A 13,500-nucleotide genomic window follows, 5' to 3' on the forward strand; every position below is an offset into this window, starting at 1 on the left:
TTACGTTCCACGTGTGCCTTTGCCACACGAACGCAACGCGTCGCTGTCCACACACCGCGACGCAGCGCGTCGTCTGTTTTTACCGCGTTTACACGAAGAAGGTGGTTATTCTCGCGGGTTACGCGCTCCGAACGACCGCGAGTATCGATACGGAGCGCGAACGCGAACGAAATCGGCGCCGCCGCCGCCATGAAGTCGAAAAGCAAAAAATCTCCAAAACCGACGCCCTCGCGCTCCGGCGACGCTGATGAGGTGGATTGGACGACCAGGGACGATGTGTGGAAGACGGTTGACGTGAATGCGTCGACGTTGATTATGGGCGGGGCGGAGGAAGGGTTCATGGAATTGGAGGTGTTGGACGCGGACGTCGCGCGGGCGTACGGAGCGGCGGCGACGGGAACGGGTGCGTCGATCGAGAGAGCGGACGGTGCGGAGGCGAGAGCGTCGAGCGGAGTAAAGGCGAATAGGAGCGGACGCGATCGGGAGGAGAAGCGAGGAAAAAAGAGGGATGGGAAGAAGAAGGCGGGCGACGACGACGCGCGGACGAAGTTTGGCGCGCTGGACGAGAGCGCCTTGGAGGGATTGAGCGGCAAGGAGGCGAGGATCATGAAGCGTAAGCTTCGTTGGAAAGCGAAGATTGAGGCGAAGAAGCTGGCGAAGAAGAACGGAACTACGACGCCGAAGACACCTGTGATCAAGGTTAAGGCGGTGGAGACTTCAGAACCAGCCGCCGGGACAGTGCCGTCGATCAAGAGGAAGGAGAAACAAAAGGACAGGGTCTCCAAGGATGCAAAGAGTGCAAAGCAAGAGGTGACGGTGAAGCCCGACGAGGAGTTTATCGAGAGCTCGGAGATGGACGTGGAGGAGGACTGGGAGAAAATCACGCACAAATCCGTTAAAGCGGAGGCGCTGGCGAAGTCAAACGATAAGAATGCGACGTCTAGCATGGGCGCCTTAGTCGACGGCGTCGACTTGGATCGCGGATGCGACATCAGCGCTTGGTTTGAGTTTGATCTCCACCCTCTAATCTTGCGAGCGATACAAGATTGCGGTTTCACCTCACCGACGCCGATTCAGCGAGAGTGCTTGCATCCGGCAACAAAGGGTCGATACGACATTATTGGCGCCGCGCAGACGGGAAGCGGGAAGACTTTGGCGTTCGCGCTTCCAATTTTACACAGACTCTTGTCAGAGGGCATCGGCTTACCGGAAGACTACCCGCTCAAGGATGGAAAGGAGAGAGAGGTCTTGCCGGATGTCTTGCGCGCGCTCATCGTGTGTCCGACACGCGAGTTAGCTCTTCAAGTATGCGCTATGATGCGCGCCGTAGCGGTGTACACCAAGATAGATGTGTGCCCCGTTGTCGGTGGTATGTCGAAAGAGAAGCAAGAGCGACTTTTAAACCGAATGCCAGCGATAATCGTCGCCACTCCAGGTCGTTTATGGGACACGATGCAGAGCGGGCACGCTGCCGTGACAGAATTTGGCGCACTTTCGTTTTTCGTTCTCGACGAGGCCGATCGCATGATCCAGCGCGGTCACTTCAAGGAACTCACGAGTATTATTCAAAACATTCCCGAGCCACCGCGTGTGAAGCGAGCGGGCGGTGCAGCGAAGTCCAAGGAAGAGAGCGACGCTCCGGTTGATAATTTTGCGGAGGACGAAGACGATGTGAACAGAGCCAAAGCTTTGGCTCTCCGACCGAAGCAGATGCTCGACAGGCAAACGTTCGTGTTTAGTGCTACACTCACCGTCCCGGACTCGGTTCGCCGGAAGCTTAAAAAGGGCAAGGCGCCGACGTCTGCGAAACCGAGGAAGGGCAGTGCACAGCCACAGAGCGGTTCTCTCGAATCTTTGATGGAAGCAGTACCGTTCTACGGACGAGTGAAAATGGTCGATCTGACGCCAATTGAGAGGAAAGGAGGTGCCGTTGCGTCCTCTATCGCGGAAAGTGCTTTGGAGTGCACGGAGGACGATCGGGACTCAATGCTGTACTACCTTCTCTCAGCGCATCCGGGGATGACAATAGTCTTCGTCAACGCCATCTCGTGCTTACGTCGCGTCGTGGCGCTGCTGAAAATTCTCAGAGTGCCTGTGGAAGGATTACACGCTGGGATGCAGCAGCGCGCGCGTTTGAAGGCGCTTGATCGATTCAAAGCGGCGGCGGCGAAGACGACGGCGAGCGGCGGTCGAGCGGCGCACTCGGTGCTAGTAGCCACCGACGTCGCGGCGAGAGGCTTGGACGTCAAGGGCGTCGAGCTCGTCATTCACTACCAGATTCCGCTGAGTGCCGACACGTATATCCACCGAAGTGGACGCACCGGTCGCGCCGATAAGCAAGGCGCCGCGGTGTCGCTCGTCACGCCAAAGGAGCGTCAGCAGTACTACGCGCTACTGAAATCTCTCAACCGCGACGGCCCGCTCGATCCGTTCCCGATCGCCGAGGAGACCTTGATCGAGGCCAGTCGACGACTCGCGGTGACAAAAAAGATCGACAAACTCAGCCACACGAAGCAAAAGAAAAAGGCTGACAAGGAGTGGCGAAAATCTAACGCCGAGGAGCTCGGAATCATCCTGAGCGAATCCGAATCCGACGAAGAGCTCCAGGAGTATCACGAGGACCGAAGCGCCGCACGAAACGACGACGTCCGGGAGCGCTCGCTCAGAAATGAGCTCGACGCCATGCTCTCCAAACCCCTCGGCGCGCACAGGCACTCACTCATCGGGAGCGCGAAGTTCCCTTCCCGAGGCGGCGGCGACGCGCTCGCGCGGGCCAAGCGCGCGAGAGACGCGCACGAGTCCCGCGTGTCCGCCGTGGACATGTTACGCCCTAAGCCGGGCGTGAATTCCGTCGCAAACGTTCCCGCCGCCATCGTGGGCGCCGTTGCGGGCGGCGTTCGCGGCAAACGAAGGAAAAAGTAGGCGTCATTCAAACAAACGCTCGTCCAGACGCCCAACTGCCCCCCCTCGATGCGCACGGCCAGACAGTTTACCCACAGAGAGACCAATCGCCGTTCTCCCCGGTCGTTCCCCGAGCCGCGCGACGACGACACATCCGCGCGCGCACCGCGACTGGGCGCCCGCGAACGCGCGAAAACGTCGAACGCGCGCGCGTTGATCGCACCGCGCGCGCGTCGCCCGTCGAAACGCGCGTGCGCGACGGCATGCGCGCGCATCGTGAACTCGGCGCGGTGAGACGCATTGAATATTCCGTCTCAGGAGACGTGAAAAAATGCGCGTGGAGCGCGACGAAGGACGCGACCGCGGTGGATGGTTTCCTGAAGATCAACCATGGGCTCTACGCCGAGATTCCGCTCTTCGCGCGCGCGGCGTTGGCGCTGACGAACGGATTTTATTGGTATTTGGCGTGGAAAGTGCTGCGCTCGTCGGGTGCGCAAGATGCGAAGCGAAACCGCGACGCGCCTTCGAACGTGTGATCGTGTTGCGCGCGAGCGAGACTGAATGACTGACGACGAGACGTGAAACTTGAGATGTACGTTAGGGATATTTGATGATTCTTACTGCGTGCACGATTTGTGTCGTTCGCACGCATTTCATGTTTTTCTCGTGTTGTGTATCGCTACTGCGTCTACGGTGTACCACTTTTACCAGCTAGGTCTAGACCATGAGATTTTGAGGGCATCACGCGCTGCGTGCGATTGCTTTAAATTTCGTGGATTCGCCCTACCCGGTGCGACGTCGAAGGTCTCTCCGCTCGAGGTGAAATCGTTGCAACACGTTTCAACCGGGCGCGTCGGTTTCGACCGGGTGCGCTCGGACTCCGCGCGAGATCTCTCCGCAAGTGCGATGTGTTCGCCGTCGATGACGAAATCGTCAGTCACGAAAATGTCGTTATATAATTATCCTGGTGAGTTGGTGAGATGGCTGTGCGCGATGGACGTAGGATGCGCAGTCGTCTACGGCGTATTTTGCGCGACGTGCTACGGCGCCGAAAAGGTTCTCAGCGCCGGTCGGTGGCCGCTCGTCTTCTTGTTCACCGCCATGGCGTGTCAGCGCGCCGAAAAATACTGGGGCTACGTCGTTTTACACTCGATATGGCACGCCATGAGCGCCGCTCTCATGCTCGAATTCTTGCTCGCGCAGTAGCGCGAATATTCCTTTTTGAACTTGCTGGCGCATCTGTCACGTCGTCGCAACTTCGCCTGTACGCACTACACCCAATGTTTATACTAACCTCCGTGTAAAAAGTGATGCACCGGTTCATGACTCGTGAATTCGTGGAGGGGTCTTTTTTTTCGCGTTTTTTTGTTGAGTTACAACTCAGGGCAAATCGAGGGGGTCGCAACTTTTGCAACATAAATTTATCGTGGGAGAGAAGAAGGGAGTGAGGCATGCAGACCTTCGTAGTCCAAAGTGCGCGCCACCGGATCGTTTGCGTCGTCCAAATCCAAGGAAAGATCGACAGAAATGGGTTCCTCGTGCTTGATGCCGTGCGGTAGCTTGTAATCGTTCGTCCCGTTGGCGTCGAGGATGCATTTAGTGACTGCAGTTTTGACATCCCAGCATCTCTGAAGTCTCTCGCGGTCATGATATTCATGGTATTGCTCCACCATGAGGTTCCAAAACTCGTCCTTATTGGCAGCGCTGTGTTCGATCTGACGTTCGTGCTCTTGAACGTACTTTGATAGCGACCTAAAGAAGCAGAGATCGTTCAAGTTGGTGTCCGGCGAGTTGGCCGGTTGTAACACAAATTTGATCATTGGCATTTGCTTCCCATCGATGCGCTTCCGTTCCTTTCCAGCAGCGTTTAAAGCGTCCATGCACTTCACATGAGGCCGTGCGCCATCCATCTGTACAAAGACTATGTCAAAGTCTGCCATTTTCCTATAGATGTCCGGGATCAACTTCTCGGTGACTAACTCGTAGAAGATGTCTGCGTCAACATCACAGTCTTCATCATACACGTCTCCTCGTTTGTGAAACTTGCTGTTTCGCTGCGCAACCTTTTTTTTTGCGCAGCGATACATTCCTATTCGTCCGTCGAAGTCGCCGCACGGTCGCGCAACGGCGCACAGGCCCATCACTTTTTGAACAAAACGCTTGCTCTTCGTTGGCACCCTTGTTCGCCGTTGTTGTCCTGGGTACACCTTCACCGCTCGCTTGCGCAGCATATCCCATCATTTCTCGTCAATATCGATCCATCCTACTTTTTTGCTCTTAGCTACGTTCGGGTATCGCAAGTTTTCCGTCCCCGTCCAAGTGTAATCAAGATGCTGCTTTGCCCACTCCAATCTTCTCTGCACGTCTTTAGCGCTGAGGCAAGGTACATAACGCTCGCACACTTGGCGCCAGCCAGCTGCTTTACAAAAATTATACACTGTTTTATACGCCACGCGCTTACCTGTTCTCTCCGTGAACCGCTTCGCGAGCGATTCCCACGTGAAGTAACCTTGGAGCTCTTCTGACAGATTCTCGAGCGTCTTCATGTCATCCTCCGTCAATGCACGCGGGCGCCCACTTCTCGGTCGAGAATCAACGTTTTCCTCCGCTCGCCACCGACGTAGGATCCTGTATCCATGAGGCTTGCTTATACCCCATTCCTTGCATACATCTGATACCGAGGCTTGTCCGTAACGCACGGCAAAGTGCACACACTTGGCAAAAGCAACCCTCTCCGTGTCGCTCAGTTCCCGCCCACCGCGCTCTCGCACGCCGCTTGGAGCCTTGAACGGGCTCAACAGAGGACCGAGGACTGTGCGCGAGGGTGTTTTCTCACGCTTCCGCAGCCTCTCGCTCACCGGTCGCGTGCGCGCGTCGCCGTGAACCTGCAACTTCGTCCGTCGAGGCGCGCGATTCAAACTTGATGGCGTGCGCTCTTCCTCGCCCCCTGAGCGCTCGGTGCCTGGGTTTAGCAGACCACGCGGCCAAAACATGTGAAACTTGGCACGCGAGCTCTCCGTCGCGCCCCGGGTCGATTTGTGTCGTCCGCGCGCGCGCTGGCGCGCGGAGCACGCGCGTTTCGAATTTTTTCGTCGATGGGCGTGCACACGTAGAAAAAAGGGGGAAACCCTAGGAGGGGTAAAAATTTAGCTAAATCGCTCTCGAACTTTTGCAACTTTTTTTGCGTTTTCCTATCATTTTGGAATTGACACAAAATGGAAATCATCACGCATCGGCGATTTTACGCAAATCCACACCGGGGAACTTGCATCGACGTACGGGAAATTTCAACAGCTTTCCATCGATGTACAGCATGCCTCGATATGATGCGATAACGCGTATAACAAAGCTCAGTATCATCACTTTTTACACGGAGGTTAGTATATATATAGTACAAGACCAAAGTTTGGTTAAATGTTCGTTTAACCAAACTAATTTTGAAAACGACGCGTTTTGAGTGACGTTGTCGACGCGTCGGAAACCACTTCACGTCGCCGCGCCGGAAGAAGACGAAGAACGGCGCGACGCGCGCACCGCGGTGATGGAGTCGAAGAAATCAGAGGTGCGGACCCGCAGACGAACCCGGCGACCGCGAAGTCGCGCGGCGGCGGTTCGGGCGCGATTCGGTTGCGCGACATGCACACGCGAAAACGCGTCGCGCGCAGCGTTGACGCCGCTCGCGAGCCCGGCGATGACGCGATGGCGTGCGACGCGGCTCGAAACGCTCCGGCGTAAATCCGTTTCGCCGTCGATCGCTCGCATGCGCGTGCGCGCGCGCCGTCGACGTCGCTGGAGGCGCGATCATCCAGATTGTCAGTCAGCCGGTCGGTTGTCGGCGGATGTGCAGATGTGGTAGGGGGTGGGCGGATTAGGAAGACTAGGACGATACTGACTGACCAACGCGGCTTGACGCGCGCAGTTGAAACAATCACGCTTGTTTGACGTTGGTGTGAAAGTCCAGGCAGAGAATCGCGCAGCGAATGGTGGCGTCGCCAAGTGTGTGAGTGAGGCGGAGTTTCACGCTCTGATTGAGCAGTTCAAAAAGGGTGAGCGTCCGAAGTTGCATGGCATGCAGGTTGATTTTCCCTGGCGAATCAAGCGATGTGCTGGACACGCCATCAAATGCCACGATGGTCAATTACACCGCGATTCCAAAGCGTGGGCGACGGTATATTTCGACTCGCAATGGTGTCGGTACGTCGTGGCGTGCGGACGCAACAAGACTCATACTCAGGATTTTGTGAAGGCGCAGGCGCCCGACGCGCTCGTTTTGGAGGGTCTCGTCGCGCCGTGGAACAAAGAATTTTACCAATCTCATTTGAGCAACGTGCGCGAGTATTATGCGGCATTACCAGACGACGAGAAAGTCCGACGCTATCATGCGAAGCAAGACAAAGTCATCAACGTGGATGGACGCACGTTAACGTATGGCGAGTGGAGAAAAAATGTTAACCAAGCCAACCATGAGAATGATGTCGGAGGACGACGTACCAAAGATCTTCAAAGGAGAAAGAGACAACGCGATGCCATCAGAAATATGCACGACCAATGTTTGTTCGCTGAGATAGCGAGCGAAAACTCGACGTGGATGCAGCAATTCACCGAATTGAAGCGTATGCATAATCTTTCACTTTATTCGCAGTCGCAATGGCGCGAGCTTCGTGACAAAATCATGACGTCAACATATCAGTGTTTACAATGGACTAACAAGGCTTTGATCCCGACTGGTAAGTTCGTCTCGATTTACGATCTCACGAACCCGCACAACTTTGATGAGGTCTATGCCGGCTTTTCACGTTGGGATACACACACCCCAGGGTACCGTCTTGAAGTTTCGAACGCCGTGCGTTACTCGTATGGCCGAGAAGCGAACAACATGTACGTGCTCGATGTTGCGAATGATTTGCCTCTTTACGAAGCTGGCGGTGACGAAAGTTCCGTGGAGGCATTTCTGCAGGCGACGCTGAGACAAATCGGTGCCAACTGCGTTCATGGCGAGGTGTACCGCACCGCTAACGGCGGTCGCTACACCGAGGAAGAAAAGACGTTGCGGAAAACGCTCGTGGAAGACGGTTTCAGTGACGCTAGCGCCAAACGTTTCATCGCACTCAAACGTGCGGCCGAAACGCGAGGAAACATTTTTGTCTCTTGTTTTCCCAAGGGTAAGGGCGGTTGGCAAGGGAAGACTTTGCGCAAAGTCGGCCATCCTGGAGAGCGGACGATCCCTGTGAAAACCGGAATCGACCTCGTTCGCCGAAACGATCATTATGACAACGTGGCGTCAACCTCCACTCGACCGCAACCGCGCAACGTGAATTGATAACGAATAGTAACGAACAGTAACGATTAGCATCGCCCACAATTGATGAGTTGTAATACATTCTGATACGGTACCCATGCACACATGACAATACACGAACAGTTGGGAACGCGGCGCAGGGGCGCTCGACGCGTCTGAGAAGACATCGATCGCGAACTCGACCGTGACTATTACAACTTGGTCCCGCACTCGTAGCAAAACTTTAACCGCTGCCCGTTGGCGCCCTCGAGCGCGAGGTTGATGGCGCACTCGGGGTTGGGGCACGCGGTTCGATCCGGGGCGGCGGTGCGCGCGAGCCCCTCGGCGCGCCGTTGCTCAAGCTTGGTGTTGGCCTCCGAGCGACGGATCTCCGAGCCTACGACACGGCGGATTCCAAGACTCATGTACGTCTTCTCTCGCTTTTCTTCGATCTGACGCACGCGCTCAGCTCTGCGTTGCGCGCGCGCGTCCTCGTCCGTCTCGCCCATGAGCTGAAGGAACGACTTCTCTCGCGCCGACGTCAAGGTCACGTCTTTGGCGGCGACGCCGACGTTTCGAAGAATCGATACCGCCGCAGTATTCGCATCAAGCTGTGATATGGCGAGGTCGATCGATTTCGAAAACGTCTCGGTGTAGAAACCTTCGACGCCGTCCTGTCCGCTGCTGCACGCAACTCCAAGAGCACTCGAATCGTGCATCTCCATCAAACGATCGATGATGTCGTCATACTTGAGCCCGTGTGTAGAAGATGAGGATTTTGATCGTCGATCGTCACGCGCGCACTCGATCGGTGGCAGCACGCAAGCGGGATCGAGGTGATATTTGACGTGCTCCTTCCAGAGGCGTGTATACTCGGCGAGCACGTCGCTCCCTTCGCCGCCATCCGCCGCCGTCCCGCGAAACGCCGCGGCGATGGCTGACAGCATCTTTGATTTCTTCACGACGCCGATATCTGGCGAAATTGCCGTATCCACGGATGGCAAATTCGACTCTGCGTCTTTGAATTCAGCCTCATCATCGGTGCAATAGTCTTCTTCGTCCTCCGAGAGCGCGAGAAAGTCCTCGATTTTCACACTCTGTCGATCACTAAGCATATTTAACGCCCGTTCCGCCTCCTCCAGAGCATCCTCTCGAGCCAATTTACTCATACTGTCGATGGCAACGTTCAATTTGTTCAAACCGCTCGCGCCCGCGCTCGCTGATAATCGTCGCAACAACTCCGCTGTCGTCGCCAACGGGCGAAGATTAAACTCGATGTAGCTCTCACCGTTGACCCCGCCACCAAGTCGTCGCACGGGGTAGAGCAACAGCGGCACGGCCCCATCTTCATCGGTGAAATCCCTATATTGTTGCTTCACCGAGTCGTTCAGCTTCGAAAGCCTCCACTGACATTTCACCACCATCGCTGGGACATCTCCTGGCGTCGATGCCTCCGCAACGGCGGTGCTCCACGCTGAAAAGAACGCACGTCGAACGACACGCGATTCCGGAACGTCATCGAAGCGAAGATGAAGCGATGGACTCGGGCTGAGATAGACGCTCGGAACGTCTTGCGCGTGCACAATTTCCACCACACGCAGCGCGCACGCCCTGGATAAAACATTCTCCATCCCGCGCGCGTCCGCGGCGACCGCCGACGACGATTTTATCTCACGAGCGCCACTCTCGTCCTCGTTTTCATCGTTCTCGAACGTCTCATCACTCTTAGCGCCGAAATCTAAGTGCGTCGCTCGCGCGCCGACCAAATCCAACCGCTCCCGCCCGTTCCCCCCCACGAACGTTAACGACCCCCTAAATCGCTCGCCCACATCAACGATCTCGTCTCTATCGAACGTCGTCACGCTCGCCCCCACCGCGTCCGCCACCGCGAGCGCGCCTTTATCCAGCGCCTCGCCGCTCTGCACGCACACTCGACATCGCGCCTTCTCCCCAAACACCTCCTTAGCTCGACGCATTGTCCCGTACGCCGCCATCATCGTCCGCGTCCAAGTCGCTGGATCTTTCTCAAACGCGCCAGACGTCCCTACTCGCTCTCGCTCGTCGTCATGCGATGCGAACCACACGACGTCCACCGCGTCGCCGCCCGCGCGCTCGCGCATCTTCTCCAACCGTTCGCACGCTCCGCTCGCCGCGCTCTCGGGCGAAGAGATCGATGCATTCACCCTCTCGCACATCACCCACGCCTTGAACGTCGCTCGATCGCCCTCGTGCGTCCACTGCGCGTCGTCGTCATCGCCCGAAGGATTCAAATCGCGCAGCTGTTGCTCAACTTTTTTACCGTTCCGAGCCCAATGTGCGCCGTTGAGGCGCTCGAACGTCCGTGCGAGATCGTTCAAACGCGTGAGCACGTCGTCCGCGCGTGATGACGCCTCGACGAGCGCCACGACGAGCCGTGCCATCGCACACGGCGCGTCACAGATTGACGATGAACTAAATCAAAGTCAAATCATCGTCACGAATCCCCGCACACGCCGACGCGCGTCGCGAATTGGAGCACGAAACGCGCGATGCTCCCGGGAAGACCGTTATTCACGTCCAACGCGCGATCGCGGACGCACAGACGGTCGTTATCGACGCCGATAGACGCTTTCGCGTCGATCGACTTAGCTCGAGCTTTGACGCAGACGCGCTCGGGGGATGGCTCCAGCGCGCCGTCGCCCGCGGACGAGGAGAACGACACCGCGCAAATGGTCGACGCGCTTGATGATAATGCGCCGCTGGATGTCAGAGAGCTCGCGATGCGGGATCCAAAGCGAGCGAGACGGATCTTGGCGAATCGACAGAGCGCGGCGCGGAGCAAGGAGCGGAAAGTAGCGTACATGAGCGCTCTGGAACAGCGCGTGGCGGAGTTGGCGAGGGAGGAGGCGGAGTTGGAGCGAGAGAGAGAGGAATTGACGCGGGAAGTGGCGACGCTGGGGGCGGAGAACGAGGCGTTGGCGATGTTTATGTATGATGGCGGCGCGTTCGCGGGAGGGACGCCGAGAAAGACGCCCGGAAGAGCTTGAGAGTGGATTAGAGAAGGAATATCGTAGTAGAACCGCGAGAGCGACGAGTATTATATGACGCGTGGACGTGCGTCGATGTCAAGAGCGGTTGTGTAATAAAACAATGAATGAAGCGAAGCGATGCGTGAGACGACGTCACCGTCGTCTCTCGCGCTAAATCTATGTATGCGCTCAAGCGCTCGAGCGACGATCACCCGAAGTGAGAAAAGAACTCGTAATCGGGATGGACCGTCTTTCGAGCGCGTAACCACGTGTACGCGCCGTCCATGAGCGCGTTCATCCACTCCGTGACGCTCTCGCTCGCCGCCCACACGTCGCCCTGCATCTTGTACATGGACAACCCAAACGGGCGCAACACGTGCACCTGCGCGTTCTCCCCAGCCGTCTCCTTCGCCCTACTCACTCTCTTCTCGATCAATTCTTCCTGTGTCTCGGACATCTTCGGCGGGAGCGGGCACGCGATATCGCCGTCTCGCAGCTCTCCCACGTACAACGCGTGATACGTCAGAAAACATCCCTGCACGTCGTGTAACATCGTCCCCTGAGGTATCCTGTAGATCGGATACCACGCAACGCTCATCCAGCTGTTCGGCGCTAAATCATCGCTCGTCAACGACCGCAATTCCTCGTTTTCGTCCAAAATCGTCCCGATCGTCTCTCGCAGCGCCGCCCTGCTGTACGGCGACGCCTTTTCAAAGAATTCGTACGCGCTGACAGTACCACCGTTCTCGTCGCGCTTAAACAGCTGTAAACCGCTCAGGAACGGAACGTAATACTGCGACACATCCTCGCCCTCCTGTAACCGCAGTGGGACCTCGGCGCCGAACGCGCTCGGCTCTTCGAAGGCGTCGAAGAGCTCGGATAAGGCGTAGGTCGACGTAGACGTGGACACTTCGCGCGCGCGCGCGTTCGCGTTCGTCGCGAACACGGGTGTGGCGCTCGCGACGAAGGCCTCGATGTTTGATATCGCGCACGACGGCTCCACTTCTGGCGGAGGGTCGTCGGTCGCCATGCTCGGGACGCCGAGAAGTGAGGGCGTCGCGACGCGCGACGCGCGCGGAAGTTTCCGTCGTTTACGTTTACATGGTATACTCGCGCTCGACGCCGGTGGAGGCGCGAAGCACATTTATCGAGACAAGCTCCTTTAATTCGTGCGCCTTGGTCGAGCTCAGAGCGTGACGACGACGGAGTTCGGGGTCAAGAGGAGGCGCACCTTGGCGTGCAGCGCCGCCGCGCGGAAGAGAAACGTGCCGACGCGAAGGAGCTTGGGGAGCTGGCTCGTCGCCCCCTCGCGCGTCTCCTCTCTCTGGGCCCAGATTCTCACTTCACTCTCGGCGACGAGCAGCGCGAGATTCCCAGCGCTCGAGGGACTTCGCGGCAGGGTCACGCCCTTGCGTCTCAGGAGCGCCGAGCTCGCCCATTGGAACCAGGCGCGCGAGTACTCGCTCACGCGATCCCTGGCGGTGAGCGAAAACCACCGCGCCTTGCGATACGTCCGCGCGATTCGACTGCTCTCATACGTATACGGGGCGTGACACACCCTGCACCGCGTCTCCACCGCCCCTCGCGACTCCAGGCCGACCAAGAACCACCGACGCAGGCACCGTCGGTGCACGAACCGCTGCGACCCCGCGCACGCGCACGGCTCGATCAACGTCCCGCACTCCGCCCCCGTGAAGCAGAATCGACACACCCGGGTATCTATCACCCCGTTCTCCCCCTTCCCGTCCTCGTTCGCGCCCGCGTCTTCCGTCGCGCCCGCCTCCGCCGCCGCCGCCGCGTCCGCCGCGTCCGCCGCGTCCGCCGCGTCCGCCGCCGTCGTCCCCGTCCCTCCGCGCGACGGCATCACCGTCTCCCTCGACCCCATCGGCTCCGCGTCCGACTCTTCATCGCTCGAGCTCGCGTCATCACCCACCATCGTCCGTCGGCGTCGCTCCTCTTCCTCCGCCCGTCGTCGCAGATCGAGCAAGGCGAGACCGGTGAGGATGACCGGGGAGCTCATCGATCGTGATTCCGTCGCCTCGACCCCGTCCTCGTTCGCTCGGACGCGCGGGCGCGCGTCCGCGTCTTCGCGCGCCCCTCGACGTCGCGCGCGTCGACGCGTCCGGCGCGCGCGCGGCGTCGAGGGCGTCGACGCGCGCGGCGTCGACCGCGTCCCGAGGCGTCGCCCGTAGTGTACGTCAACGAAGACCATCGACGCGTCCCGCGAGGCGTCGCCCGTAGTGTACGTCAACGAAGACCATCGACACGTCCCGCGAGGCGTCGCCCGTAGTGTACGTCAACGAAGACCATCGA

General features: G+C 58.1%; 7 protein-coding genes across 7 annotated transcripts; 4 read left to right on the plus strand and 3 right to left on the minus strand.

Moving 5' to 3' along the window:
• Positions 1 to 189: 189 nt before the first annotated feature.
• OT_ostta13g01240 (Helicase, C-terminal) lies at positions 190 to 2,922 on the plus strand (the record flags this gene model as incomplete). Its single annotated transcript, XM_022982694.1, has 1 exon — positions 190 to 2,922. One exon carries the CDS (start codon positions 190 to 192, stop codon positions 2,920 to 2,922), a length of 2,733 nt encoding a protein of 910 aa, XP_022840191.1.
• Positions 2,923 to 3,164: 242 nt separating this feature from the next.
• Positions 3,165 to 4,107, plus strand: OT_ostta13g01250 (unnamed product; the record flags this gene model as incomplete). Its single annotated transcript, XM_022982695.1, has 2 exons — positions 3,165 to 3,390; positions 3,503 to 4,107. 2 exons carry the CDS (start codon positions 3,165 to 3,167, stop codon positions 4,105 to 4,107), a joined length of 831 nt encoding a protein of 276 aa, XP_022840192.1.
• Positions 4,108 to 6,970: 2,863 nt separating this feature from the next.
• Positions 6,971 to 8,221, plus strand: OT_ostta13g01260 (unnamed product; the record flags this gene model as incomplete). The annotated part of the gene is made up of 1 exon (XM_003082554.1): positions 6,971 to 8,221. One exon carries the CDS (start codon positions 6,971 to 6,973, stop codon positions 8,219 to 8,221), a length of 1,251 nt encoding a protein of 416 aa, XP_003082602.1.
• Positions 8,222 to 8,391: 170 nt separating this feature from the next.
• OT_ostta13g01270 (unnamed product) lies at positions 8,392 to 10,599 on the minus strand (the record flags this gene model as incomplete). The annotated part of the gene is made up of 1 exon (XM_022982696.1): positions 8,392 to 10,599. The coding sequence occupies one exon, from the start codon at positions 10,597 to 10,599 to the stop codon at positions 8,392 to 8,394; it is 2,208 nt and encodes a 735-aa protein (XP_022840193.1).
• A 108-nt stretch (positions 10,600 to 10,707) lies between these two features.
• On the plus strand, positions 10,708 to 11,205 carry OT_ostta13g01280 (Basic-leucine zipper domain; the record flags this gene model as incomplete). The annotated part of the gene is made up of 1 exon (XM_022982697.1): positions 10,708 to 11,205. The coding sequence occupies one exon, from the start codon at positions 10,708 to 10,710 to the stop codon at positions 11,203 to 11,205; it is 498 nt and encodes a 165-aa protein (XP_022840194.1).
• Positions 11,206 to 11,395: 190 nt separating this feature from the next.
• Positions 11,396 to 12,217, minus strand: OT_ostta13g01290 (Protein of unknown function DUF789; the record flags this gene model as incomplete). Its single annotated transcript, XM_022982698.1, has 1 exon — positions 11,396 to 12,217. One exon carries the CDS (start codon positions 12,215 to 12,217, stop codon positions 11,396 to 11,398), a length of 822 nt encoding a protein of 273 aa, XP_022840195.1.
• Positions 12,218 to 12,373: 156 nt separating this feature from the next.
• On the minus strand, positions 12,374 to 13,207 carry OT_ostta13g01300 (Zinc finger, RING-CH-type; the record flags this gene model as incomplete). The annotated part of the gene is made up of 1 exon (XM_022982699.1): positions 12,374 to 13,207. The coding sequence occupies one exon, from the start codon at positions 13,205 to 13,207 to the stop codon at positions 12,374 to 12,376; it is 834 nt and encodes a 277-aa protein (XP_022840196.1).
• Between the last annotated feature and the right edge of the window lie 293 nt (positions 13,208 to 13,500).

The sequence above is a fragment of the Ostreococcus tauri genome (assembly GCF_000214015.3).
Source record: "Ostreococcus tauri WGS project CAID00000000 data, contig chromosome 13, whole genome shotgun sequence".
In the NCBI taxonomy this organism is placed as follows: Eukaryota; Viridiplantae; Chlorophyta; class Mamiellophyceae; order Mamiellales; family Bathycoccaceae; genus Ostreococcus; species Ostreococcus tauri.